The sequence below is a fragment of the Siphateles boraxobius genome, unplaced genomic scaffold (assembly GCF_051911475.1).
Source record: "Siphateles boraxobius isolate OS27281-9 unplaced genomic scaffold, OSU_SipBor_1 89, whole genome shotgun sequence".
Taxonomy (NCBI): domain Eukaryota; kingdom Metazoa; phylum Chordata; class Actinopteri; order Cypriniformes; family Leuciscidae; genus Siphateles; species Siphateles boraxobius.
In genome coordinates, this window is record NW_027509218.1 from 226,194 (window position 1) to 252,814 (window position 26,621).

General features: G+C 47.0%; 1 protein-coding gene across 7 annotated transcripts in view; it reads right to left on the reverse strand.

Annotated features, from left to right (window-relative positions):
* LOC143731964 (oxysterol-binding protein-related protein 7-like) overlaps nucleotides 1-26,621 on the reverse strand; it is a 204,093-nt gene that overhangs the window by 26,244 nt on the left and 151,228 nt on the right. For 5 of the 7 annotated variants that reach the window (XM_077222574.1, XM_077222573.1, XM_077222575.1 and 2 more), the window contains 2 exons: nucleotides 5,784-5,934; nucleotides 5,460-5,586 (listed from right to left, as the gene is read on the reverse strand). The exons of 1 other annotated variant lie outside the window; for it this stretch is intronic. In XM_077222574.1, coding sequence (XP_077078689.1) covers nucleotides 5,460-5,586; nucleotides 5,784-5,934 — 278 coding nt within the window. Of the gene's footprint in view, nucleotides 1-5,459; nucleotides 5,587-5,767; nucleotides 5,935-26,621 lie in introns of those variants that run through there. One more of the 7 variants, XM_077222578.1, reaches the window with a different exon arrangement.

Genomic DNA, 26,621 nt, shown 5'->3' on the forward strand with positions numbered 1-26,621 from the left:
TATAAATCAGCAGCAAAAAGTAATTCTTGAAAAAATCTGCACAGTAATTTTATAAAATCTAAATATGTTAATAAAAACAAATTACTATTAGTTCTCTTATAAAATTCAATCAGGCAATCATACATTTCACAATTTTATATTTATATATTAATGTCAAGAATTCAGAAGTGCATATATAGCCTACACTACAAAGTAATAATATACAATTAAATTATGCTTATTTTAAATGTATTGAGCAGGCTAGGTATAACAAAATATATTGGCTTCATTAATATTTCAGTGCGCAAACCCATGATAACATGAAAAACAGAGCGCACACAGCGTGTATGCGCATCGCGGGATTCGCGGGTGCAGAATGATGTGCTCAAAGAGTCACAGTGTGCAGCGCTGCGCTACATAAGTGCGCATTTAAAAGTTCACGTCACAAAGCGAAGAAATGTCGAGCGCACAAATCCTAGTGCGATTTGTTCCTTTGTTTCACAGTTTTAAATTCCAGTTATTGTGCGTTTGATGCCGATTCATAGTCCTTGTGATGTGTGTGATCTAGCAAGCACACGGTAGTGAGTCGTTTCAAAACAGCAACAAACTCCAACAAAATAAAGTCATTTTATGCAAATCTACAGCCTTTTATCTACAGATCATGCATTATAATGTGAATACATCATATTGGAGAGAGTTTTACCGTGCATCCAAGAGGCGCGCGCGCTGTTTGAATATGAATGGAGAATGATTGACAGCCGCAGAGGAGGGAAAACGAGTTTCCGTATACTTTAATGATGTAAATAGACTTCTGTCCCTCACATTAAGCTATTGAATGACTTCAGATGACTTTGTCACCCAAACTGACGTGAAAAAAGCGGGAGGCGCCGAAAAGCGCGCTGTTTGCATCCCTGCTTGTCAAAACTTGGCAAAGACACATCAAAAAGCTGCTGTAACAGTATACTGTAACCATTTGGCACTTAAAAAGCACGTCACGACACATAATTTCCCGTCTTCTTTTACTAAAGAATATTTTTGACTTATTTATGAAATGCATAACTGATGCTACTAAAATTTATACTGGCCATTGGGGTGGCCAGTGGGGTGGCCAGGAGTCGGCCAGGGGTGGCCACGGCCACCCCTGGCCACCCCCTGGTGGCGCCACTGAATACTCGTTCCCTCTTGCAGAGAGAACCGAGGTTACATACGTGACCGAGTACATTACTCATTATCATGTGTATATAATGTCAAGTCAAGTCAAGTCATCCTCATTTATATAGCGCTTTTAACAATGTAGATTGTTTCAAAGCAGCTTTTCAGAGATAAAGATATAATTTCAGGTAACAGAGATTGGTTTGGTTTTATAGTGGCTCTTGAAAAATGTTTTTTCCAGCTAAAGATAGTTTTGATTGATTCACTTCCGTCTAAATGATAGTTTGTTATTAAATTAGGGGCCGCTAAGACGACACCGTTCTCTCTAAACAGACTTTAAACGTGAACCTGTGATAGACGCTGATGGCGTTCACATGCGCATTAAGAATTGATTCTATAGTTATGTGCGTTTGAATATATGTGAGCAGGTTTATAATTCCTTACAAACCATTCCTAAACAAACTACTTGTCTATAAATTTTGATGCAGAATTTTTATTTTATCTTATCACTTTGGGTTGGTACGCGAACCGAAAAATTCCACAACGCTTTATCTGTAGAGTGGTATAGGGATCCTCCATAGGGAGAGGCTAGTTGGCACTTCAGCACTGCATTGTCATCGGGTCCAGGCGAAAGTCCTTCGTCAGATCTGGAAACGGCCTGGATCCGGCAGGCTGCGGGAAAACCTCGGGATAAACAAAGACACTAAAATTAGCGTAGATGCCATTCTTCTTATGATGTAACGAGTACATCAGGATTTGAGGGAAGTGTTCCCAGTTCCGGCTGACCTAATCTAAGCAGCCTAATATTAAATTATAGAAATCTATAGAGTGTTATGTGAATGCTAGGTCAAAGAGATGTGTTTTTAGTCTAGCTTTGAACTGACAGACTGTGTCTGCTTCCCGGACAATGTTAGGAAGATTGTTCCAAAGTTTTGGTGCTAAATAGGAAAAGGATCTACCGCCAGCAGTCGATTTATATATTCTAGGTATTATCAACTGGCCGGAGTTTTGAGATCGCAATAGACGTGAAGGACTATAATGCGTTAAGAGCTCGCTCAAGTACTGGGGAGCTAAACCATTTAGTGCTTTGTAAGTAATCAGCAATATTTTAAAATTTATACGATGTTTAATAGGAAGCCAATGCAGTGTTGACAGAACCAGGCTAATATGGTCGTACTTCCTGGATCTGGTAAGAACTCTAGCGGCTGCGTTTTGGACTAGCTGTAGTTTGTTTATTAAGCGTGCAGGGCAACCACCCAGTCGAGCATTACAATAATCTTGCCTTGATGTCATGAACGCATGAACTAGTTGTTCCGCATTTGTCAATGAGAGCATATGACGTAATTTAGATATATTTTTAAGATGGAAAAATGCGGTTTTACATACACTAGACACATGACTTTCAAATGAAAGACTGGTATCAAAGAGCACACCCAGGTTCCTAACTGACGGCGAAGACTTTACAGAGCAGCCATCAAGTGTTAGACGGTATTCTAGGTTATTACGTGTGGAAGTTTTTTGTCCAATAATTAGAATCTCTGTTTTTTCAGAATTTAGTAGTAGGAAATTACTAGTCATCCAATTTTTAATATCAACTATGCATTCCGATAATTTTGTGAATTGGTGAGTTTCGTTAGGTTTGGAAGGAATATAGAGCTGAGTATCATCAGCAAAACAGTGAAAGCTAATTCCATGTTTCCTAATGATATCTCCTAAAGGTAGCATGTAGAGAGTGAACAGCAACGGTCCTAGTACTGAGCCTTGTGGTACGCCATACTGAACTTGTGATCGATAAGACATCTCTTCATTTACTGCTACAAACTGATAGCGGTCAGATAAATATGATTTAAACCATGCTAATGCAATTCCACTAATGCCAACATAGTTTTCTAGTCTATTTAAGAGAATGTTGTGGTCAATGGTGTCAAATGCAGCACTATGATCAAGTAACACTAATAGAGAGATACAACCACGATCGGATAAAAGCAAATCATTTGTGACTCTAATGAGAGCTGTCTCAGTGCTATGGTGCGGTCTAAATCCTGACTGGAAATCCTCACAGATACCATTTTTTTTAAGAAAGGAACACAGTTGTGAGGATACTGCCTTTTCTAGTATCTTTGACAGAAAAGGTAGATTTGAGATCGGCCTGTAATTGACTAATTCTGTAGGATCGAGTTGCGTTTTTTTAACAAGCGGTTTAATCATAGCCAGCTTAAAGGTTTTTGGTACGTATTCTAGAGACAAAGATGAATTAATGATGTTAAGAAGAGGATCTATGACTTCTGGAAGCATCTCTTTCAGTAGTTTAGTCGGTATAGGGTCTAACATACATGTTGTCGATTTAGATGAATTAACGAGTTTGCAAAATTCTTCCTCTCCTATGGCAACAAATGAATCAAATTTTACCTCGGGGAGACTATAATGCATTCCCTGATGCGATGCTGTAGTAGACGGTTGCATAGTTATAATTTTGTCCCTAATATTATCAATCTTATAAGTGAAGAAGTTCATAAAGTCATTACTGCTGTGTTTCTTGGAAACTTCTGGGCTTGAAGCTTTCTTTTTCGTTAGTGTAGCCACTTTTTCAAATAAATACCTTGGATTATGTTTATTTTCTTCTAATAGGGTTGAAAAATAAGCAGATCTAGCAGCTTTTAAAGCCTCTCTGTAAGCAATCAAGCTCTCCTTCCATGAAATCCGAAATACCTCTAGTTTTGTTTTCTTCCAGTTGCGCTCCATTTTTCTGGCTGCTCTCTTAAGGGCCCGGGTGTGCTCGTTGTACCTCGGTGTTGGACTATTTTCTTTAATCTTCTTTAAGCGCAACGGAGCAACTGTATCTAAACTGCTGGAAAGGAGAGAGTTAAAAGTTTCTGTTGCAATATCAAGTGCTTCTAAGCTATCTGGGATGCTGAGACGATGAAACTGATTAGGAAGATTATTGATAAAGCAATCTTTAGTAGCAGAAGTGATAGGTCTAACATACTTGTAACACGGAGTTGGCTTTGCAGCCTTGGCTAAATGTAATTTACATGAGACTAGATAATGATCTGAGATGTCGTCGCCCTGCTGCATAATTTCAACAGCATCAACATTGATTCCATGTGACAATATTAGATCTAGAGTATGATTACGACAATGAGTAGGTCCTGACACGTGTTGTCTAACTCCAATAGAGTTAAGAATGTCTTTAAATGCCAATCCCATTGCATCTTTTCCATTATCTACATGTATATTAAAATCACCAACAATTAGGACTTTATCTGCAGTCAATACTAATTCTGATAGAAAGTCAGCAAATTCTTTGATAAAATCTTTATGGTGCCCTGGTGGCCTGTAGACAGTTGCCAGCAGAATTCTCAAACTTGATTTATCGTTTACATTATATATTTTTACATTAAGCACCAACACTTCAAAAGAAATATATTTTAGGGTTAAGCACCAACACTTCAAAATAAATATATTTTAAACTAGATTTTTTAGTGGTTTTGAAAATATTACTATAAATTACAGCGACACCTCCCCCTTTGCCTTTCAGGCGAGGTTCATGTTTATAACAGTAATAATGCGGGGTGGACTCATTTAAAGTAATGTAATCGTCTGGTTTTAGCCAGGTTTCTGTCATACACAGCACATCTAGGTTATAATCTGAAATCATATCATTAACTATGAGTGCTTTTGAAGTAAGGGATCGAATATTCAGCAACCCAAGCTTTATCGTTTGCTCATCTGTATTATATCTATTTTTTATTTGTTGAATATCAATTACATTTTTAACCTTAGATCGGTTTGGACGTTTTTTGGATTTCCAAATTCGGGGAACAGACACAGTCTCTATATGATGATATCTAGGTGAAAGAGCCTCTATGTGATGGGATTTATCTGACCTTGGTGACGCGAGGCCGCTAGCAGACGGTCGGTTTAGCCAGTTTGTCTGCTTCCTGACCTGATCCCCAGATTGTCATGTTTTGTCTCTAAGACTATGAGCCAAATTACTAGAGAGAAGAGCAGCACCATCCCAGGAGGGATGAATACCATCTCTTTTCAACAGGTCAGGTTTGCCCCAAAAACTTTTCCAATTGTCTATGAATTCTATATTATTTTGCGGACACCACTTAGACAGCCAGCCATAATGCCCTCAGTTCCCTTGGTTTCATTGTCCTGTATTGTCTGCTCTTCTCCCTGCCCATTTAAAACATTAGTATTTTTTGTAGAAAACCTGTGAAACTAAAGAGGGATCAATGGGTTTGTTTTGGCCAAATTTATAGTATAAATTACAGTGCAAAAGGTCAAAAAGATTGTTTTCTCTCTAATTACAGACCACATACCTTTGGTCTGGACGGAAGCGAGAGTCTGTTGGAGGCAATTTATCCTTTATATCAGGGGTCAGTTCATTTAGCTCTCTGGCATACTGAGAGAAGCCAAAGTAGTCAAAGTAATCATCTGGTTGAGGATCTGTGAATTATGATATAGACAATATCTTATCATCCAACTAAACAATATAATGTGTGCAGCTTGACATGTCTAATATAACAGCTTGACATGTCAAAACAAATCTTTTACAGCAGAACTAAAAGTTAATCAGGTTCTAATAAAACTAGATTGCAATTCATTCTGTAAAAATGTATGTCATGACCTGCATGGTCACTCACTGGGCTTCCAGATGCATTGTGGGTTGGGAAAGGTATCACAGAAAATGCCTTCATGCCATGATCCCCCGAAGCACTGCAGCACTCTGCCAGCACGGTCGAGAACGGTGCCCTGTACTTCATTCTTGCCACTATCCTCACCCCAATAACGTGACTGGACAAACAAGAAATAACATTAGGGTTATTATATATACAAGTCTGACAATTCCACTTAACGCTGGCAATCTGGCCTTAATTGTACACAGAATGTTTATTGGTTTTACAGTGCTTGTAGGAGCTGTATATTTATTTGTTTATGGTGTTTATTAAATATAATTTAAGTATTATATTTAACTTTCCTTAAATTGTATTTCTTTATTCAGATTTATTTTTAACAATTATTTATGTTGATAGGAGTTTGTGCTCCAAATGGTACCGATGCACAGGTCCACTATAAGCTAATGAAGCAGTACAGACCAATTTGACGGTGGGGAGCAAGCAGAAACAATCATTGACAGTGCTTGCACACTCAAAAGAACGTCCCGGGTTACGTATGTAACCCTAGTTCCCAGAGGGGATGGACGCTGTGTGTAATCGCAGTGGGAACGCCTCCAGCGTAGTGCGATCCAAGGGGATGCCGGAGAATGGCAGGACACGCAGCGTCCGTCCCCTCGGGGAACTAGGGTTACATACGTAACCCGGGACGTTCCCCTTCAGGGACCGCCGCTGCGTGTAATCGCAGTGGGAACGCAATGCCCACGTCCCCATACGAACAAGTCCCCGTCGTGTGTGATTAGGAGACACAAGCCGACAAGAGAACCTGAGCCCCAGGAGTGGAGCTAAAATCAAGAGAATAAAATCTGACAAAAGTGTGCGGTGAGGAGCAGCCTGCCGCATCACAAACATCTTAAAGAGAAGCCCCTGAAAGAAGAGCTCTAGAGGCAGCCATGCTCCTGGTAGAATGGGCCCGTACAGCCAAAGGCGAAGGCTGACCGGCCGAAATGTAAGCAAGTGAGATGGCCTCGACCACCCACTTGCTCATCCTTTGCTTAGATGCAGCACACCCCTTGTTAGGTGACCCGAAACAGACAAACAATTGTTCCGATTTCCTCCACAGGGCAGCTCTGTGGACATATGCATCTAAAGCCCTAACTGGGCACAGCAAATTAAGTTTCTCCTGGTCTGACGTCAAAAAAGGCGGAGGACAGAAAGCCTGCAGGACTATAGGTCTAACAGAAGTAGTTGGTACCTTAGGAACATAACCTGGTCTCGGACATAGAAAGGCCTTAACCATACCAGGAGCAAATTCCAGGCACGAGGGAGCCACCGAAAGTGCTTGAATATCTCCTATTCTTTTTAGAGATGAGACAGCGAGAAGAATAGTCTTAAGAGTAAGAAACTTTTCCGAAACTTCCTCGATGGGCTCGAAAGGAGCTAGGGAGAGATCTTCTAAGACAATGGCCAGATCCCAAGATGGTACCCTCGTGCGAACTGCTGGCCTCGAGGTGCCACGAAGGAAGCGAGATATAAGTGGGTGTCTCCCGAAGGGGCGTAGTAAGCAGCTAAGGCCGCCACATACACCTTCAGTGTGGAGTGGGATAACCCCGTGGATAGACGGTCCTGCAGGAATTCCAGCACTGTACCAACCGGGCAGTTAACTCTGTCCTGCTGGCGCTCTCCACACCAAGAGGTGAAAAGTTTCCAGCTCGTGGCATATAACTTCCTTGTGGCGGGAGCTCTTGATTGGAGGATGGTCTCAACGACCTCAGTCGAGAGACCAGAATCTATGAGCTGGGCCCCTCAGAGGCCAAGCCCACAGCCTCCATAGTTCCGGGCGGGGGTGAAGGATCGACCCACTCGCCTGAGAGAGTAGGTCTCTCCTGATCGGTATCTCCAGGGGAGAGCCGTCGAGGAGAGACACTAGGTCCGCAAACCATACTGGGGCCAGCCAGAACGGGGCTATTAGCAGAAGACTGAGCCTGTCCCGGCGAACCCTCTCCAGAACTCACGGGAGCAGAGCGATCGGCGGAAATGCATACAGACGTGACCTCGGCCCCGGATGTACCATCGCGTCCAACCCCAGTGGGGCTGGATGGCTGTGGGAGAACCACATTGGACAGTGTGATGTCTCTCGGGAAGCCAATAGGTCTACCTCGGCACGACCAAAATGTTCCCATAGGAGCTCCACCACCTCGGGGTGAAGACTCCATTCCCCAGGCCTCGGCCTCTGCCTCGACAGGATGTCTGCCCCCTGATTTAAATACCCCGGGAGATAAATAGCTCTCAGAGAAAGCATTTTCCCCTGGGACCATAGAAAGATCTGACGTGCCAGTTTGTAAAGCGGACGAGAAAGCAGACCCCCTGATGGTTAATATAAGAGACCACCGTTGTGTTGTCTGTTCGGACAAGAACATGGTGGCCCCTTAGATCTGGGAGGAAGTGTTTCAGAGCCAGGAACACTGCCAACATCTCTAGACAATATATGTGCCATAGACGCTGCTGGTCCTTCCACAGACCCTGAGCTGGGCGTCCACTCATGATCGCCCCCCAACCCGTGAGAGAGGCATCCCAACACAGGACCTTGGGACAGAAACCAAGGGTCTTTCCACATGATCAGGTCGCGAACTCATGATCTTCCGGAGCGGATTTCCCCTCGGGGAGAATCCCTTGGTTCTGAGCCACCACTGTAACGGTCTCATGTGCAAGAGGCCAAAAGGTATCACGTTGGATGCAGCTGCCATGAGACCTAACAGTCTCTGGAACTGTTTTACAGTGGATGACTGGCCTAGCTTGACCTGATCTACTGCGGCGAGAATCGAAGCAATACGAGCAGGTGACAATTGTGCCTGCATCGTCGTCGAATCTCACACTACACCGAGAAAAGTGGTTCTCTGTAATGGAGAAAGCACACTCTTCTTGGCGTTGAGCCTCAACCCCAAACTCTTGATGTGAGCAAGAACGACATCTCGATGCCGAACCGCCTGTTATACCGATTGAGCTAGAATTAACCAATCGTCGATCTAATACAAAATGCAGATGCCCTGCAGCCTTAGAGGGGCTATAGCCACATCCATACACTTTGTGAATGTTCGGGGTGACAATGCTAGGCCGAACGGAAGAACCCGATATTGGTACGCTTCGCCCCCGAAAGCGAACCACTTCCTGTGTTGAGGGAGAATAGATACATGGAAGTAAGCGTCTTTTAGATCTATCATGACAAACCAGTCCTCGGATCTGATTTGGGACATGATCTGTTTGAGAGTGAGCATCTTGAATTTGAGCTTCCCTACAGTGCGATTTAAGAGACGCAGATCTTAAATGGGACGCAACCCCCCATCTTTCTTTGGAACGATGAAGTACCGGCTGTAATATCCTAACTCCCTGCTGGCGGGAGGAACCCGCCCTATAGCTCCTTTTAGCAGCAGTTTTTACCTCCTGTTCTAATACCAGAGCCTGCTCGGGGCCCACCACTGTGGGCAGAACCCCTCTAAACCGAGGTGGACGCGTTCTGAACTGAATAGATTCAGGTTGAATATGCCGAGTGACAGACGCAGTGCCCTGTAGCGGCGCACCGTATTTTTTCAACGCTGCCTTCTTGCCGACAATGACTGTCCTGAGATCAGCCCTGCCCCGCTTTGACCATGTCTGAGAGCGCCCCACCTCGTCCCTCCAATTTTGTGGGGGGGCACGAGACGCAACACTCTGTTTCGGTTGCACTCTTTTAGAAGAACTACTCTGCGGCTGAGGCTGCCCTCGCCCAGCAGCCCCAGGATTTTTTACTTTAAGGGGAATAAATTTCTGAAACGCAGCTGACTGTCTTTTTTCTTCCTGAAACCTCTCAGTAACAGAATGCAAAGCATTACCAAATAAACCCACAGGGGATACAGGGGCGTCTAACAGAACAGATTTCTCTTTTTCTTGCATTTTACTTTGATTTAACCATAAATGCCTCTCTGTGGCTACCAGGGCTGCCATAGAGCGACCGATTGATATGGCCGTCTGCCTGGTGGCTCGAAGAGTGAAATCAGCTGTCTGTCTGAGCTCATTGATCGTCTCAACAGAAATTAGCCCCTGCTCGCTAGCTTCCTTAAGCAGATCAGCCTGATAAGCTTGCATAATAGCCATCGAATGCAAGCACGCGGCTGCCTGCCCCGCCGCCGAATAAGCCTTTCCCACCAGCGCTGATGTATTTTTTAAAGGTCTGGTGGGGAGAGCCGGTGCTTTCAGCGATGATGCCGATTCGGGAGAGAGATAGCTAGCGAGCGTCTCCCCCGCCCTCGGCATCGTCACATACCCACTAGATTTAGCTCCCATAATATTTGAATAAACATTGGAAGTGTGTGTGTGAATTCTCGCTGACATAGGTTTAACCCAGGTCTCCGTCACCTCGGTGTGAAGATCAGGGAAAAAAGGCAAACACCGGCAAGAAGGCTGAGTGCTTGTGGGCAAAAATCTATCGTCAAGTTTGCTTTTAATATGAGACTCCTGCCTATCAGATGGCCACTCAATACTGAGCTTTTCAACAGCACGGGAAAGCACATTAACAAGCTCATCATCGGGGGGAAACTGGAATGACGAGACACCAGCCTCCTCTGATCCGAAGCTTTCAACATCCAGCTCCTCAGAACTGGATAGCTGAAGCTCCGGAACAATATGTGCCTCAACCCGGGGAGAAGTAGCGGAGGACCGCGCTTCCACAGCCGGGATAGAGGCACTGGATCTCTCCGGTGAAGGCTGAGATAGGGCAGGGCCCGTCTCACACCCCTCGGTGAGATCGATCTGCGATCCCCACGACATGCGCCTCCGCTCTGCCTCAACAGAAGTGGGACCCGAGCTGCGGGGAGCGCGCACCGAACCGCCCTCCTCGAAGAGCGATCGGTGAGAGCGCAAGGTCCTCAAAGGAAGACGCTCAAAATGCTCACAATCAGCCCCCTCGAGAGCTGACTGGGCATGCTGCACTCCTAAACACACCACACATAGACGATGCGAATCCCCGCCTGTAAGGTATCTAGTACAAGGGGGAACGCATCTTCTATAATGAGGCTCGCTCGTCATTTGCTTTTGGCTCATTTTCCTAATATATAGAGATATATAGACAGTTCAAACACACACAGAGCGCTGCTGAAGTAACAGAAGCTGGCGTGCCTGTGATTCTGGGGTGCTTTATAGTTTCCTGGTCGATGACATCACTCGCTGTGACGCTCATTCTCTCCATTGACTGATTTCATTCATGCTTCAGACGCACTACGCTGGAGGCGTTCCCACTGCGATTACACGCAGCGGTAGTCCCTGAGGGGGAACTAGCGATCTCATGGACTGTCTTTCAAGTTTATTTTGCCAGTTCTCTTACGAGAGGTTCTCTCGTATTGCGTAAGTTTAGCTTACGCTATGGGAAAGGTTCATCTTCTCGAGATACTGAAGCCAAAAAATTATCCTTAATTTTGTATTCCTTGTCAACGCAGTGCAGCAGCTAGCAGACCTAGAGCAGGCCATCTCGCGTGCTCATTGGCTGCCCTGCGGGCAACTGCTGCAGCCTACCAGTGAGCCCGGCGTGACGTCACGCCCAATGAAGGGCGCCCGCGCCTTCATAGCGTCACAGCCCGCCAGAATGGGCGTGGCTTAGCGTATAACACTAGGGGCTGTAGGCTGACTTCCCTGATTTTCGTCTCTTCAGCGAGCTCTTCGCATCGCTGGATCTGAGAGAAGCCACCGCCGCCGTCGAACAGCGGACAGCCAGCTTAGGAGAGCGCTAAGGAAGCCGGCCGTCTTCGCCTCCTTCAGCCATCCGTGCGAGCTTCGCTATCCGGCGACGTATCCTTTACCTTGCTAAAACCTATTCTAAAACCTATTCTAAAAGAGCAGCGAGTGTCTTTTTTAAGACGCCTCGCACTTCCGGCTGTGAAGCGCTTCCGCTATCGACCCTGCGGGCTCGACTCGAAGCCTTCAACACCCCCCGCCTCTCCTCACCGACGCGCAGCTGCCGCTCACGAGCCTCACTGCCGTTGCATCTGAGAATGAGGCCGAGGGACACGTACGAGCACGCGGCTAGCTCTCTTTACGTTACAAGACAGCTACCCTGCCCTCGTGTCCCCGTTCGCGCGTCATGCAGAGCCCTCTCGAGCTCTCGGCATGACCCGGACGGGCGTCATCTGTGTTACATATAGGTCCCGTGCCCACTACTCGTGCGCGCGCCCTCGTACAAACACTGTTCCAGTTCTGCTCGACCACCGAGCACGCGGCTAGCTCTCTTTACGTTACAAGAGAGCTACCCTGCCCTCGCGTCCCCGTTCGCGCGTCATGCAGAGCCCTCTCGAGCTCTCTGCATGACCCGGACGGGCTTGCGCACCGCCGTCGAAATGTCTCGCCATGTCAGTCCCCTTAGATAAGGCTACTGCAGTGGTGTATTTGGCAGCCAACGAGCCGGTAATGCAAGCCGCTCGCCTGCACACATCCGCCGTTCTCTGCGGCGACCCAGAGAAATCTCAAGTGAGTATGATGTCAGATTAAGAATGTAAGTTACGTGCCCGCTCACGAGCGCTCACGCTTACTAACAGACACATCGCCTCCGAAAAGACGTGCGTGCTTAAGTTTATTCCCTGTCAGTCCCCTTCAAACAGGCTACTGCAGTGGTTCAATTAGCAGCCAACGAGCCGGTTTGTTGACCCTCTCGCCTGCACACAAACGCCGTTTTCACGGCGACCCAGAAAAATCTCAAAAAGAGTAAAATGTCTGGTCCGGCTCATGCCGTCGGTGTTGTAAGTGTAATGAAAGTGCCCCACGCCCCAGTGTTCACCACTACACATAAGCACTCCGAACCTCACAGAGCACACTCTCATGAAGCGCAGAAAAGCCGCTCGAGTGTTGAATGTAAGAAATGTGTCCACAAGTCTGTGCCCACTATCTGCCCGCTCTGTTACACGATCAAGAAAGCAGGTTATGAATGTAAGTCTCGTGCCCGCCAGAGTGCGTTCACGCTTGCTAACACAAACCTCCCCCCGGGCTCCGCCCGCGCGTTTAAGTGTTATCACAAAACGCAAGGCATTAATAAAACGCTCCCCATCCATTATGATCGGGGCGTCAAATACACTTGTAAGTCTAGTGCCCGCGCTCACGCTTACAGGAAGCTTTTCCGCCCGGAGCGCTGCTCGCGCGTCAAACAGTGAAAAAAGAATGTTCCCCATCCCTTATGATTGGGACATCTCACATAAATAGGCCGGTCTCGGCTTTCAGCGAGCAGCCATTGCCCAGAACCGAGAGCGCGCGCGCGCCGCGCTTTCGGTTCCGGGTCAGTTTCACAAAAGAAAGCAGGTTATGGATGTAAGTCTCGTGCCCGCCAGAGTGCGTTCACGCTTGCTAACACAAACCTCCCCCCGGGCTCCGCCCGCGCGTTTTAAGTGTTATCACAAAACGCAGGGCATTAACCTGTTAACCGTTGCCAGAGCGTCGGCATACTGAAGCGTTTTTTTTTATTTAGTTCAAATTTACTATCAGATTTAATGTTATACCTTGACAAACTATACATCATTAAAAAGATATAATACTCAAGATTCAGTATTTGACCAGTATTGTATTCTGAGAAACTTATAGTGACAGTTATGTCTTAATTTGTGTAAGGAGTTATGAAATGAAAAAATGAGTCGATACCTTTAATATGAATTATGAGCGTCAGCTGGTCCATTCATAAAAAAACACTCCGTGCTGTCGTCATGACAGCGATTCGCAAAACATCGTCCCTCAGGGCTTTAGCTCAAAAATGTGCAGACTTGGAGAAATATTGATATATTCTCATAGATTCACATCATATTTCTATAGACAGGAATAATATTTATTGAATTTATACCCAAATGCGTCGATGTAAGCATTATGATCGCTTCTTACTGAGATGTGCTGTGTTTTCAATTCATACCAATAGCCTGAGGGCGCTATATGCACAATAACAGTCCATATATGGACCACGAAGAAGACCCATAGTCATGTGACATTCCAGGACGTCACTGATACAGAAAGTAGCTGACAGAGATCGCTGTAACATGCAGATAAAGATGCTTTGAAGACAATAAACATGATTGCAATGATATTTGAGTTACCTGTGTTCAAGCCATGCCAGGTATTTCATAATAATAGATTATATTTATAATGTAATGCTAATCGATATAGATTTCATCATCGTGCAGAACACTATAAATAATAAATTTTCCGTCGGATTTTTTTTTTATCTGAAGCCAAATTAGATCACAGAAGATTATTTAAAACACTCGACTTGCGTTATAAAGTAAGTTTGGAGCACAAACATGGTTTTAATCTCATAAATGGTCGTGTATTGATGGTGTGCTAAGCTAACATGCTAGCTAGCCCAGGTGCACCTGCCACCAGCAGTTATTGTTTTATGATTTTTTTCTAAATACGCTCCCCATCCATTATGATCGGGGCGTCAAATACACTTGTAAGTCTCGTGCCCGCACACACGCGCTCATGCTTACAGGAAGCTTTTCAGCCCGGAGCGCTGCTCGCGCGTCAAAAAGTGAAAAAAAAAAAAAAAAAAGAATGTTCCCCATCCCTTATGATTGGGACATCTCATATAAATCAGCCGGTCTCGGCTTTCAGCGAGCAGCCGTTGCCCAGAGCCGAGAGCGCGCGCGCCGCGCTTTCGGCTCCGGGTCAGTTTCACAAAAGAAACCAGGTTATGTATGTAAGTCTCGTGCCCGCCTGAGTGCGTACACGCTTGCTAACACTAACCTCCCCCCGGGCTCCGCCCGCGCGTTTAAGTGTTATCACAAAACGCAGGGCATTAATAAAACGCTCCCCATCCATTATGATCGGGGCATCAAATACACTTGTAAGTCTCGTGCCCGCGCACACGCGCTCACGCTTACAGGAAGCTTTCCCGCCCGGAGCGCTGCTCGCGCGTCAAAAAATGACAAAAGACTGTTCCCCATCCCTTATGATTGGGACATCTCACATAAATCAGCCGGTTTCGGCTTTTCAGCGAGCAGTCATTGCCCAGAACCGAGAGCGCGCGCACCGCGCTTTCGGCTCCGGTTCAGTTTCACAAGCCCGCAAATGGCGTCGGTCTGAACCCGGAGGCCATTTGCCCCCTAGCGGCTCACATAGCTGCGTGGGAAACTATCCCAGGGATTTCAGAATGGGTGTTGAGCACAATAAAGCAGGGCTATACACTTCAATTAATTCGCCGGCCCCCGCGCTTTCAAGCCCGGACCGCGACGATTGTGAATGCGGAAGTAGCACACCTACTTCACGCAGAAATAGCAAAGCTGCTGTGCAAATGGGCTATAGAAAAGGTACCGCCTTCTCTGAGCGAGTCAGGCTTTTACAGCCGATATTTTCTCGTACCCAAGAAGGACGGAGACTTCAGACCTATCCTAGATCTGAGACATTTGAACTAAGTGCTTGCGAAAAGACCGTTCAAAATGCTTACGACCAGGAAAATCCTCGCGCACGTTCGCCCGAGGGACTGGTTTATTTCTCTAGATCTGAAGGATGCCTATTTTCAGATTCAGATAGTACCCCATCACAGGCAATTTTTGAGATTTGCCTTCGACGGTCAGGTATATCATTACACCGTCCTGCCGTTCGGCCTGTCCCTGGCACCCTGTACATTTACAAAGTGCATGGACGCGGCGCTCGCCCCCCTGAGAAGTCAGGGGCTGCGAATAATGAACTATCTGGACGATTGGCTGATATTGGCACAGTCAGAGACAGAACTGCTACCTCACAGAACAGTGCTTCTCAGTCATCTGGAAAGCTTGGGTCTCACGGTCAACTGGACCAAGAGCTCATTACTGCCCAGCCAGTCAATTTCCTTTTTTAGGAATAGCACTGGACTCGGTGACCATGACGGCTCGTTTATCGACACAGCGCGCGCACAGTGTTCGCCACCTAGCCGCATCTTTCCAGAAGGGCAGCTTTCTCCCTTTGAAAACATTTCAAAGGATGTTGGGCTGTATGGCATCAGCTGTAGCGGTGCTCCAGCTGGGCCTACTGCGCATGCGCCCGCTCCAACGCTGGTTGAATGCTCGCGTGTCCCGCTGGGTGTCTGGCGGCCAGAAAATCAGAGTGACTCAGGCCTGCATAGCAGCTCTGCAGCCCTGGTTAGTGGCCGACTGGTACCAGCAGGGAGTAATGGTGGGAACCATCTCTTATCGTAAAGTCATCTCGACAGACGCGGCAGACCTGCCTTTGGCCAGTGGTCAGACCAGGAGAAGGGTTTTCACATAAACTGTCTGGAAATGATAGCGGTCGAGAACGCGCTGAAGTGCTTCCTCCCGTTCATACAGGACCAGCATGTTCTTGTCCGCTCGGACAACATGTCTGTGGTATCCTATGTAAACCGCCAGGGCGGTGTCAGATCCAGAAATCTCTGCAATCTGACGGAACGCCTCCTTATTTGGTCTCAGATGCACCTGCGCTCGCTGAGGGCGGCGCATGTGCCTGGCCATTTGAACGACGGCCCAGACAAACTGTCCAGGGACAATGTTCCCCCAGGGGAATGGTCCCTGCACCCCAAACGGTCCAGAAACTGTGGCGCCTATTCGGCAGATCGGAAGTCGACCTATTTGCGTCAAAAGACAACGCTCAATGCCCGACGTTCTGTTCGAAGGACGAGGACGCCCTGGCCCAGGTTTGGCCCACCCTCCCGCTATATGCTTTCCCTCCGGTCTCTCTGTTGCCACAGGTGATCAAGAGAATCAGGGAAACGCGCCACTCGGTGCTCCTCATAGCCCCGAGTTGGGAGAATCAGATTTGGTTCCCGGAACTAGCAGGGCTGTCACATACAGCTCCGTGGCCGAATCCGGTGAGGGCAGATCTCCTCTCTCAGGCTCGCGGCACGATCTGGCATCCCAATCCAGAGCGCTGGTCTCTGCATTTATGGTTGATCAACGGGTACTCGTTGCCCTGCCAGAAGGAGTGATGAACACGATCACGCAGTCTAGAGCCCCTTCCACGAGAAGGCTCTACGCGTCTAAATGGTCGGTGTTCTCTGGATGGTGCACCGACAGAGGTCTGGAACCGCGGACATGCGGGGTGGCGCATCTGCTCACCTTCCTACAAGAGCTGTTGGATAAGGGAAGGTCCCCATCCACGCTCAATGTATACGTGGCGGCCGTGGCAAGTTGTTTCGTTGTCAGCTCTCCCAGCATCTGACAGCGAAGGTGATGTGAATCTCCTCTGCCCTGTCAGAGCACTGAGGTTTTACATTACGCGCTCCGCCTCCTTCAGGCGTTCGGAACAGCTTTTTGTTTCGTTTGGTGGGCGCACCAAGGGTCTCGCCTCTTCGAAACAGAGCCTGTCCAGATGGATAGTAGACGCTATAGCGGCCGCTTACGCGTCAAAAGGTCTGCAATGCCCTATGAGCATCAGGGCTCATTCCACGAGAGGCGTGGCCTCTTCGTGGGCATGGTCCAGTGGAATTTCTATCCATGACATATGTGTAGCGACTGGGCTGGAGCTCCCCGTCTACCTTTGTCAGGTTTTATAACCTAGAAGTTCCTGCCTTGCAGCCTAAACTGTTGTCAGTCTGAAGGAGAGGTGTATTCTGCCCAGATCTCCTGCTCAGATCACTCTCACATGACTCAGCTCTCCTGGTTGAGCTGCACTAAGTAGGGTATGTGCCATGTGCCTATACAGACCGGCGCGCTGCTCTGTATTCCCTATGTAGGCTTATGTACAAGTGATTGCCCGCGTGGCTGGCCACCTTATTTTTTCCACTTATGGGGTTCCCCTGAAAGCTCGGGGTCTCATGTGGATGCTTGGCGCGCTGGCGTTGACAAAGTGTTCCCGTAGCGTAAGCTAAACTTACGCAATAAGAGAAAACCTCTCGTAAGAGAACGACACTCGGTTACTAACGTAACCTCGGTTCTCTCTAGAGAGGGAACGAGTATTGCGTAACCGGACGTGCTCGCGCCACGAGCGACTTAGCTTCAGTCGACGAAAACCAGGGAAGTCAGCCTACAGCCCCTAGTGTTATACGCTAAGCCACGCCCATTCTGGCGGGCTGTGACGCTATGAAGGCGCGGGCGCCCTTCATTGGGCGTGACGTCACGCCGGGCTCACTGGTAGGCTGCAGCAGTTGCCCGCAGGGCAGCCAATGAGCATGCGAGATGGCCTGCTCTAGGTCTGCTAGTTGCTGCACTGCGTTGACAAGGAATACAAAATTAAGGATAATTTTTTGGCTTCAGTATCTCGAGAAGATGAATCTTTCCCGTAGCGTAAGCTAAACTTACGCAATACTCGTTCCCTCTCTAGAGAGAACCGAGGTTACGTTAATAACCGAGTATCGTTTTCATTTATTTAATTTTTTTAATAAATTTTAGGAGAAGCTTTAACACTGACGAGCCAGAGTTTTGATTGATCATGAGTCAAGAGGAAGCTCCAGACAGTCTCGAGGACTGAAGATTACCCAGAACAAATAGTCAATGAGTAGGCATCCAAGATCGAAACAATCAAACTTCCGTTACAACATATTAGATCACATCTTCGAGTGGATTAGACATGTGAGGTATTCCAATGGTATCAGTTCCATTAACAGTTTTTGCCATCCTTTCACAGAGGGAGGTTTGTCTATAATCAGTTCCAGATTTACACTTAGAATCTTTTGAATTTCATGAAGTATGTTTTTCCAATAATTCTTTATCAGACGACATGACCATAAACAGTGGGTGCCAATTTCAGTCTTGCATTTGATACCAAAAGGGGAAAGGGAATTATTAAAAGCATGTCTACGATTAGGAGATATCTGTAATCTATGTAAAATCTTCAGTTCAATTGCATTTGTGCGATTACAGACCGAGGGGTTTTAGCATTTTCCCAAACTTTGTCCCAAATTTCCTCATCAATTGGAACTAGCAACACCCCTTCCCATAATTTCCTAATTCTCTGTGTGTCTGTGCCTGTTCAATAACAAAGAATTATAAAAAGACTAATCGATGGTTTCCCAGATGTTTGAAACCGTAATTTCTCCACTGGAGAAATTTCAAGATTATCATTTAATGTTGTGCTGCTTTGAATAAAGTGCCTAATTTGCAAAAAACTGAAAAAATTCTGACTTCAGAAATGTGAAATCTGGTTTATGTAAAATTGGGTAGAATACAGAGGTGGCATTAGATCTACCTTCCAAGCACCTGACTAACCGCCATGCCCGGAGTGTGCTTAAAGCAGGGGTCTCCAACCCTGCTCCTGGAGAGCTACTGTCCTGCATATTTTAGCTCCAACCCCAATCAAACACACCTGGACCAGCTAATCCAGCTGTTCAGGGTAACTTGATAAATACAGGCATGTGGAACAGGGTTGGAACCAAAGTCTGCAGGACAGTAGCTCTCCAGGAGAAGGGTTGGAGATCCCTGGCTTAAAGTAATAAGATTAGCACAACTTTAATGGCTTTAAAACTTTTAAAAAATAACATGTCTTGTAATTGTACTTGGTATTTGGACAAACTGGTTTCAATATCCAACCATACAGAGGAGACATCTTTTGCTATCCAATCAAAATTAAACCTCAGATGTGCGCACAGCTGGCATGTCCTGATATTAGGTAGATCCAAGCCCCCTTTTGACCCAGGTAACTAAGATTGACATCTTTAGCCTTTCGCCTCTTGCTCCATATTAATGTATAAGTAAATTCCCTTTCAGTCGATAACGTCCCACCACTAATACATATATATATATATATATACAGGTCCTTCTAAAAAAATTAGCATAATGTGATAAAGTTCATTATTTTCCATAATGTTGTGATAAAAATTAAACTTTCATATATTTTAGATTCATTGCACACCAACTGAAATATTTCAGTTCTTTTATTGTTTTAATACTGATGATTTTGGCATACAGCTCATGAAAACGTCTCAGGTTACGTATGTAACCCTGGTTCCCTGATAGGGAACGAGACGCTGCGTTTGAGACGCGGTGGGAACGCTCTGCGTGATTACGTCGTGAAGCACGTGTAAAATCAGTCCAATGGAAGCCCGCTACGACATAGGTGACGTCATAGACCAGGAAACTATAAAGCAACCCTGAAATCAGACCGCGATAGCTTCTGAAAAACCTGAAGCAAGTCGATCAGGGCATGCAGGAAGTATGGCAGGCAAACGCAGCGTCTCGTTCCCTATTAGGGAACCAGGGTTACATACGTAACCTGAGACGTTCCCTTTCAAGGGAACTCGAGCTGCGTTTGAGACGCGGTGGGAACCCTATACCCACTACGCCATAGTGACAAATGCCCGTTCTGTGTGAGGTCCTGCGCACACTAAGAAGCAAGCAACCTCGCCCCAGGAGTGGAGAGGTCAAGGTCATAAAACCTGACAAATGTATGCGGAGAGGACCATCCTGCCGCATTACACACGTCAAGAAGGGAAACTCCCGAAATTAAGGCCATAGAGGCCGCCATACTCCGAGTAGAATGGGCCCGCACAGCCATAGGTGAAGGCTGTCTGGCCGCTTCATAAGCCAATGAAATAGCCTCGACTATCCATTTACTCATTACCTGCTTAGATGCAGGGCATCCTCTCTTGAGTGACCCAAAACAAACAAATAGTTGCTCAGATTTACGCCACAGGGCAGCTCTGTGAACGTAGGCATCTAAAGCCCGGACTGGACATAACAGGTTAAGCTGTTCCTGGTCAGGGATATTAGGGTGGAGGATAGAAGGCCTGCAGCACTATTGGGCCCCCAACATTCAGTGGGACCTTAGGAATATAACCCGGCCTGGGGTAGAGAAATGCCTTCACCATACCAGGTGCAAATTCCAGACATGAAGGAGCAACCGACAAAGCATGTAAATCACCAATTCTCTTGATAGATGAGATAGCAAGGAGAAATAAAGGCTTTAGAGTGAGGAACTTTTCAGAAACCTCCTCGATGGGCTCGAAGGGAGCTAAAGCCAGACTCTGGAGTACAATGGCCAAGTCCCAAGCCGGTGCTCTAGCGTGCAGTGCAGGTCTCAACCTCAATGTACCACGGAGAAAGCGAGTAATTAGAGGGTTTCTCCCAATAGAAGTACCCCCCAGAGGGGTGTGGTAGGCAGATATAGCCGCCACGTAAACCTTTAGGGTGGAAGGAGATAACCTGGCCGAGAAACGGTCTTGCAGAAAATCAAGAACTGAACCAACAGGGCAGCTAACAGGATCTAACTGACGTTCAACACACCACGTGGTGAAAAGTTTCCATTTTAGCGCATACAGCCTTCTCGTGGAAAGAGCTCTGGATTGAAGAATGGTTTCTACAACATCGGTCGAAAGACCGGTCTCCCTGAGCCTGGCCCCCTCAGAGGCCAGGCCCACAGTTTCCACAACTCCGGCCGAGGGTGAAATATCGTGCCCCCGGCCTGAGACAGGAGGTCCACCCTGATTGGGATCTCCAAGGGGGAGCCGTCCAGAAGAGACACCAAGTCCGAGAACCAAACTCGGGTCGGCCAATAAGGGGCTACTAGTAGCAGACGAGCCCCTTCTCGGCGAACCCTCTCCAGAACCCCCGGAAGCAAAGATATCGGGGGAAAGGCGTACAAGTGCAGCCTCGGCCACACCTGCACCATAGCATCCAGACCGAGAGGAGCTGGGTGCGTTAGAGAGAACCACATGGGACAATGGGTTGAATCTGATGATGCGAAAAGGTCTACCTGAGCACGACCGAACTTTTCCCACAGGAACTCCACCACTTCTGGGTGAAGTCTCCACTCCCCAGGCCTCAGCCCCTGTCTCGACAGAATATCTGCTCCCACATTCTGACGCCCCGGAATATATACCGCCTTGAGCGACAGTAACTTCCCCTGGGCCCATAGGAGGATCTGATGGGCCAATTTGCAAAGGTGACGTGACCTCAGACCCCCTGATGGTTGATATAGGAGACCACCGAAGTGTTGTCTGTGCGGACCAACACGTGATGGCCTCTCAGGTCTGGAAGGAAATATTTGAGTGCACGAAATACCGCCATCAACTCTAAACGATTTATGTGCCAGGAACATTGATGGTCCTGCCACAGACCTTGCGCCGAGTGGCCACTCATGACCGCCCCCCATCCCGTGAGGGAAGCATCCGTCGAAAGCGTGACGCGTCGACAAGGAGCCCCCAACACTGGGCCCTGGGCGAGGAACCAAGGTTTCTTCCACAAGGCCAAGGCACGAAGGCATAGCCGCGTGACCTTGATCTTGCGGAACGGATTTCCCCTCGGAGAAAACCCCTTGGTCCTGAGCCACCACTGCAGGGGTCTCATGTACAGAAGGCCAAAAGTAATAACGTTGGACGCAGCTGCCATGAGACCCAACAGTCTCTGAAACTGTTTCACAGTGAGTGACTGTCCAAGTTTCACATTCTTTGCGGCTGTGAGAATCGCAGAAATACGAGCAGGAGACAGGCGTGCCTGCATTGTGGTCGAATCCCAAATTACACCTAGAAAAGTGGTCCTCTGAGCAGGGAGGAGCACACTCTTTTTGGTGTTTAGCCGCAACCCCAAACTCTTTATGTGGGACAGAACAGCATCTCGATGCTGAACTGCCACCTGCTCTGACTGAGCTAAAATCAACCAATCGTCGATGTAATTTAATAAGCGGATGCCCTGGAGTCTCAACGGAGCCAGAGCTGCATCCACGCATTTTGTAAAAGTGCGGGAAGATAAACCTAGGCCAAATGGAAGAACCCGATATTGGTATGCTGCGCCCCCGAAAGCGAACCTCAGGAACCTCCTGTGATGAGGATGGATAGATACATGGAAGTACGCGTCCTTCAAGTCTATTGTGACAAACCAGTCCTCGGACTGAATCTGTGATACAATCTGTTTGAGTGTAAGCATTCTGAACTTGAGTTTCTGAACCCTGCTGTTTAACTGGCGCAGGTCTAGAATAGGACGCAGCCCTCCATCCTTCTTTGGAACAATGAAGTAACGGCTGTAAAACTCTGACTCTCTGCTGGGAGGAGAAACCCTTTCTATAGCTCCCTTTCGAAGAAGTGTCAGTACTTCTTGCTCCATTACCAGAGCCTGCTGTGAGTCCACCACCATGGGGAGGACTCCTTGAAATCTGGGCGGACGAGAACCGAACTGAATTCTGTAACCCTTTTCTATTATGTGCAGGACCCATAGAGAAATATTTGGCAGAAGTTTCCACGCTGCCAGAAATTCCGATAAGGGAACCAGTCTCTCGAGACTGGCCTCTGGATTTGATTGAACAATCATTTCGGCGCCCTGAAGCGGCGAACCGGCAGGGAACAACCGAACTGACCGTTCTACAACCCTCTTCAGAGGATTGTACGGGGACGCTGACACCTCGGTGCCCTGAAGCGGCGAACCGGCAGGGAACAACCGAAGTGGCAGCGCTGCGGCTCTCCTCGGAGAGTCGCCCCCCGGAGAGTGCCAAGGAGGGACGGTTCCTCGGAACCGTTCCTCCCTGGAGGGGACCACCCTGAGAAGCCTGATAGCCTTGGCGTCAGGACTTCTTCTTAGCCCAAGCTCTCCTAGAGATAACAGTCCTCAGATCTTGTCTACCCCTAACAGGTCTGGGCTGCGAGCGCCACTCAGGAACCGTAGATTGAGGAGGTGCCCGAGCGGCGACGCTCTGTTTTTGTTGAACTCTGTGAGCGGAGCTCGTAGACGGACGAGGCTGCTCAGACTTTATACTACGAGCAGCCTCGGGGACAATAGACCGGCGAGGAAGAAACCTCTGAAACGCAGCCGCTTGTTTCTTATTTTCTTGAAACCTATCGACGACACAATTTATAGCGTCGCCGAGCAGACTTGTAGGTGACAGCGGTGCGTCCAGAAGAACAGATCTATCTTTATCCTTTATTTCTGATAAATTTAACCATAAATGGCGTTCCGTGGCCATCTAAACCGTGGCCCACAGACTTGGCCGTCTCCTTGGTGGCTCGGAGAGATAAATCTGTCGTGCGACGCAATTCTCGAATTGCGTCAGCACTAACTTCCTCATTATCGTCTATGTCCTTCAGCAGGTCAGCCTGGTACGCTTGGAGAATCGACATAGTGTGCAAACATGCTGCGGCCTGACCTGCTGCCGAATACGCTTTACCCACCCACAAAGATGTATTTTTTAATGGTTTGGTGGGAGATGTCGGGGCTTTCAGAAGAAGACTCAGGGGAGAGATAGCTCGCTAGTGTGTCTTCAGCACGAGGCATAGTCAAATAACCATAATGATCAATCCCTTGAACTTTACTATAATTCTTAGTTTGTGGGTTATGCACTCTGAAAGACGCCGGTTTAATCCACGATCTCGAAACCTCGGTGTGGAGATCGGGAAAAAACAGGAGTTCCCGACGAGGAGGTCGTGATCTAGATGGTAAATAACATTCATCTAAAAGACTCTTTCTAGATTCAACATCGAAATCATCTGCTGGCCACTCAATATTTAATTTAGTAACAGCACGAGATAAAACCTCCATAAGCTCCTCATCAGCAGGGGTATGAGCTGGCGAACACTCAATATCCCCCATACTACCGACATCCAGATCCTCAGAACTGGATAGCCGTAATATTGGTGCCTCAGCCTGGGAAGGAGAAGCCGCAGAGCGGGCTCCTTCCTGGGCAAAGACACCGAATCCAGTAGGTAAGGGCTGAGAAAGGGCGGGGCCCGTCTCAAACCCCGCTACTAGATCCATCTGCGAACCCCACGATGAAATTCGACGCTGTGCCTCGGGGAGCGAGAACCGAACCGTCCTCCTTAAAGAACGCCCGGCGAGAGCGGAGAGTTTTCATAGACAAACTCAAGCAATGCTCACAGTCAGCCCCCTCGAGGACTGACTGGGCATGCTCCACTCCCAAACAAGCAATACACATAGGATGTGTGTCCCGACCCGTGATATAACACAAGGTTTATAACTTTGCTTGCTCGCCATAGTGATATATATATATATATATATATATATATATATATATAAGGGGCTTGACAGACAACAATAAATAGACAAGGACAGATATACAGAGAGCGCTTGCTGAAGGTGCAGAAGCTATCGCGGTCTGATTTCAGGGTTGCTTTACAGTTTCCTGGTCTATGACGTCACCTATGTCGTAGCGGGCTTCCATTGGACTGATTTTACACGTGCTTCACGACGTAATCACGCAGAGCGTTCCCACCGCGTCTCAAACGCAGCTCGAGTTCCCTTGAAAGGGAACCCAAAATGCCTATCTCAAAAAATTAGCATATTTCATCCGACCAATAAAAGTAGTGTTACAAAAAAAAAAACAAAGTTTACCTTCAAATAATTATGTTCAGTTATGCACTCAATACTTGGTCGGGACTCCTTTAGCTGAAATGACTGCTTCAATGCGGCATGGCATGGAGGCAATCAGCCTGTGGCACTGCTGAGGTGTTATGGAGGTCCAGGATGCTTCGATAGCGGCCTTAAGCTCATCCAGAGTATTGGGTCTTGTGTCTCTCAACTTTCTCTTCACAATATCCCACAGATTCTCTATGGGGTTCAGGTCAGGAGAGTTGGCAGGCCAATTGAGAACAGTAATACCATGGTCAGTAAACCATTTACAAGTGGTTTTGGCACTGTGAGCAGGTGCCAGGTCGTGCTGAAAAATGAAATCTTCATCTCCATAAAGCTTTTCAGCAGATGGAAGCATGAAGTTCTCCAAAATCTCCTGATAGCTAGCTGCATTGACCCTGCCCTTGATAAAACCCAGTGGACCAACACCAGCAGCTGACATGGCACCCCAGACCATCACTGACTGTGGGTACTTGACACTGGACTTCAGTTATTTTGGCATTTCCTTCTCCCCAGTCTTCCTCCAGACTCTGACACCTTGATTTCCGAATGACATGCAAAATTTGCTTTCATCCGAAAAAAGTACTTTGGACCACTGAGCAACAGTCCAGTGCCGCTTCTCTGTAGCCCAGGTCAGGCGCTTCTGCGTCTGTTTCTGGTTCAAAAGTGGCTTGACCTGGGGAATGCGGCACCTGTAGCCCATTTCCTGCACACGCCTGTGCACGGTGGCTCTGGATGTTTCTACTCCAGACTCATTCCACTGCTTCCGCAGGTCCCCCAAGGTCTGGAATCGGTCCTTCTCCACAATCTTCCTCAGGGTCCGGTCACCTCTTCTCGTTGTGCAGCGTTTTTTGCCACATGCACTTTTTCCTTCCCACAGACATCCCACTGAGGTGCCTTGATACAGCACTCTGGGAACAGCCTATTTGTTCAGAAATTTCTTTCTGTGTCTTTACCCTCTTACAGCAGTCAGGTCGGCAGTCTTACCCATGATTCTGGTTTTGAGTAATGAAACAGGCTGGGAGTTTTTAAAAGCCTCAGGAATCGTTTGCCGGTGTTTAGAGTTAATTAGTTGATTCAGATGATTAGGTTAATAGCTCGTTTAGAGACCCTTTTTTTATGATATGCTAATTTTTTGCGATAGGAATGTTGGGTTTTTATGAGCTGTATGGGAAAATCATCAGTATTAAAACAATAAAAGACCTGAAATATTTCAGTTGGTGTGCAATGAATCTAAAAAAGTTTAATTTTTATCATTACATTATGGAAAATAATGAATTTTATCACAATATGCAAATTTTTTGAGAAGGACCTGTATATATATATATATATATATATATATATATATATGTCTGTGTGTATATATATATGTATATATATATATATATATATATATATATGTATATATATATATTAGTGGTGGGCCGTTATCTGCGTTAACGTGCTGCGTTAACGTGAGACTCTTATCGGGCGATAAAAAAAAATATTGCCGTTAATCTATTCTCAAAGTTGGTTTGGGAGCTGGGTCTATACTACGCAAGCTGTGATGACTTTCACCTTGATATTTTAGCGCGGATGTATACCTAGCCGAATTGCACTGTAGGGGGTAGGGATGGGTATTGAAAACCGGTTC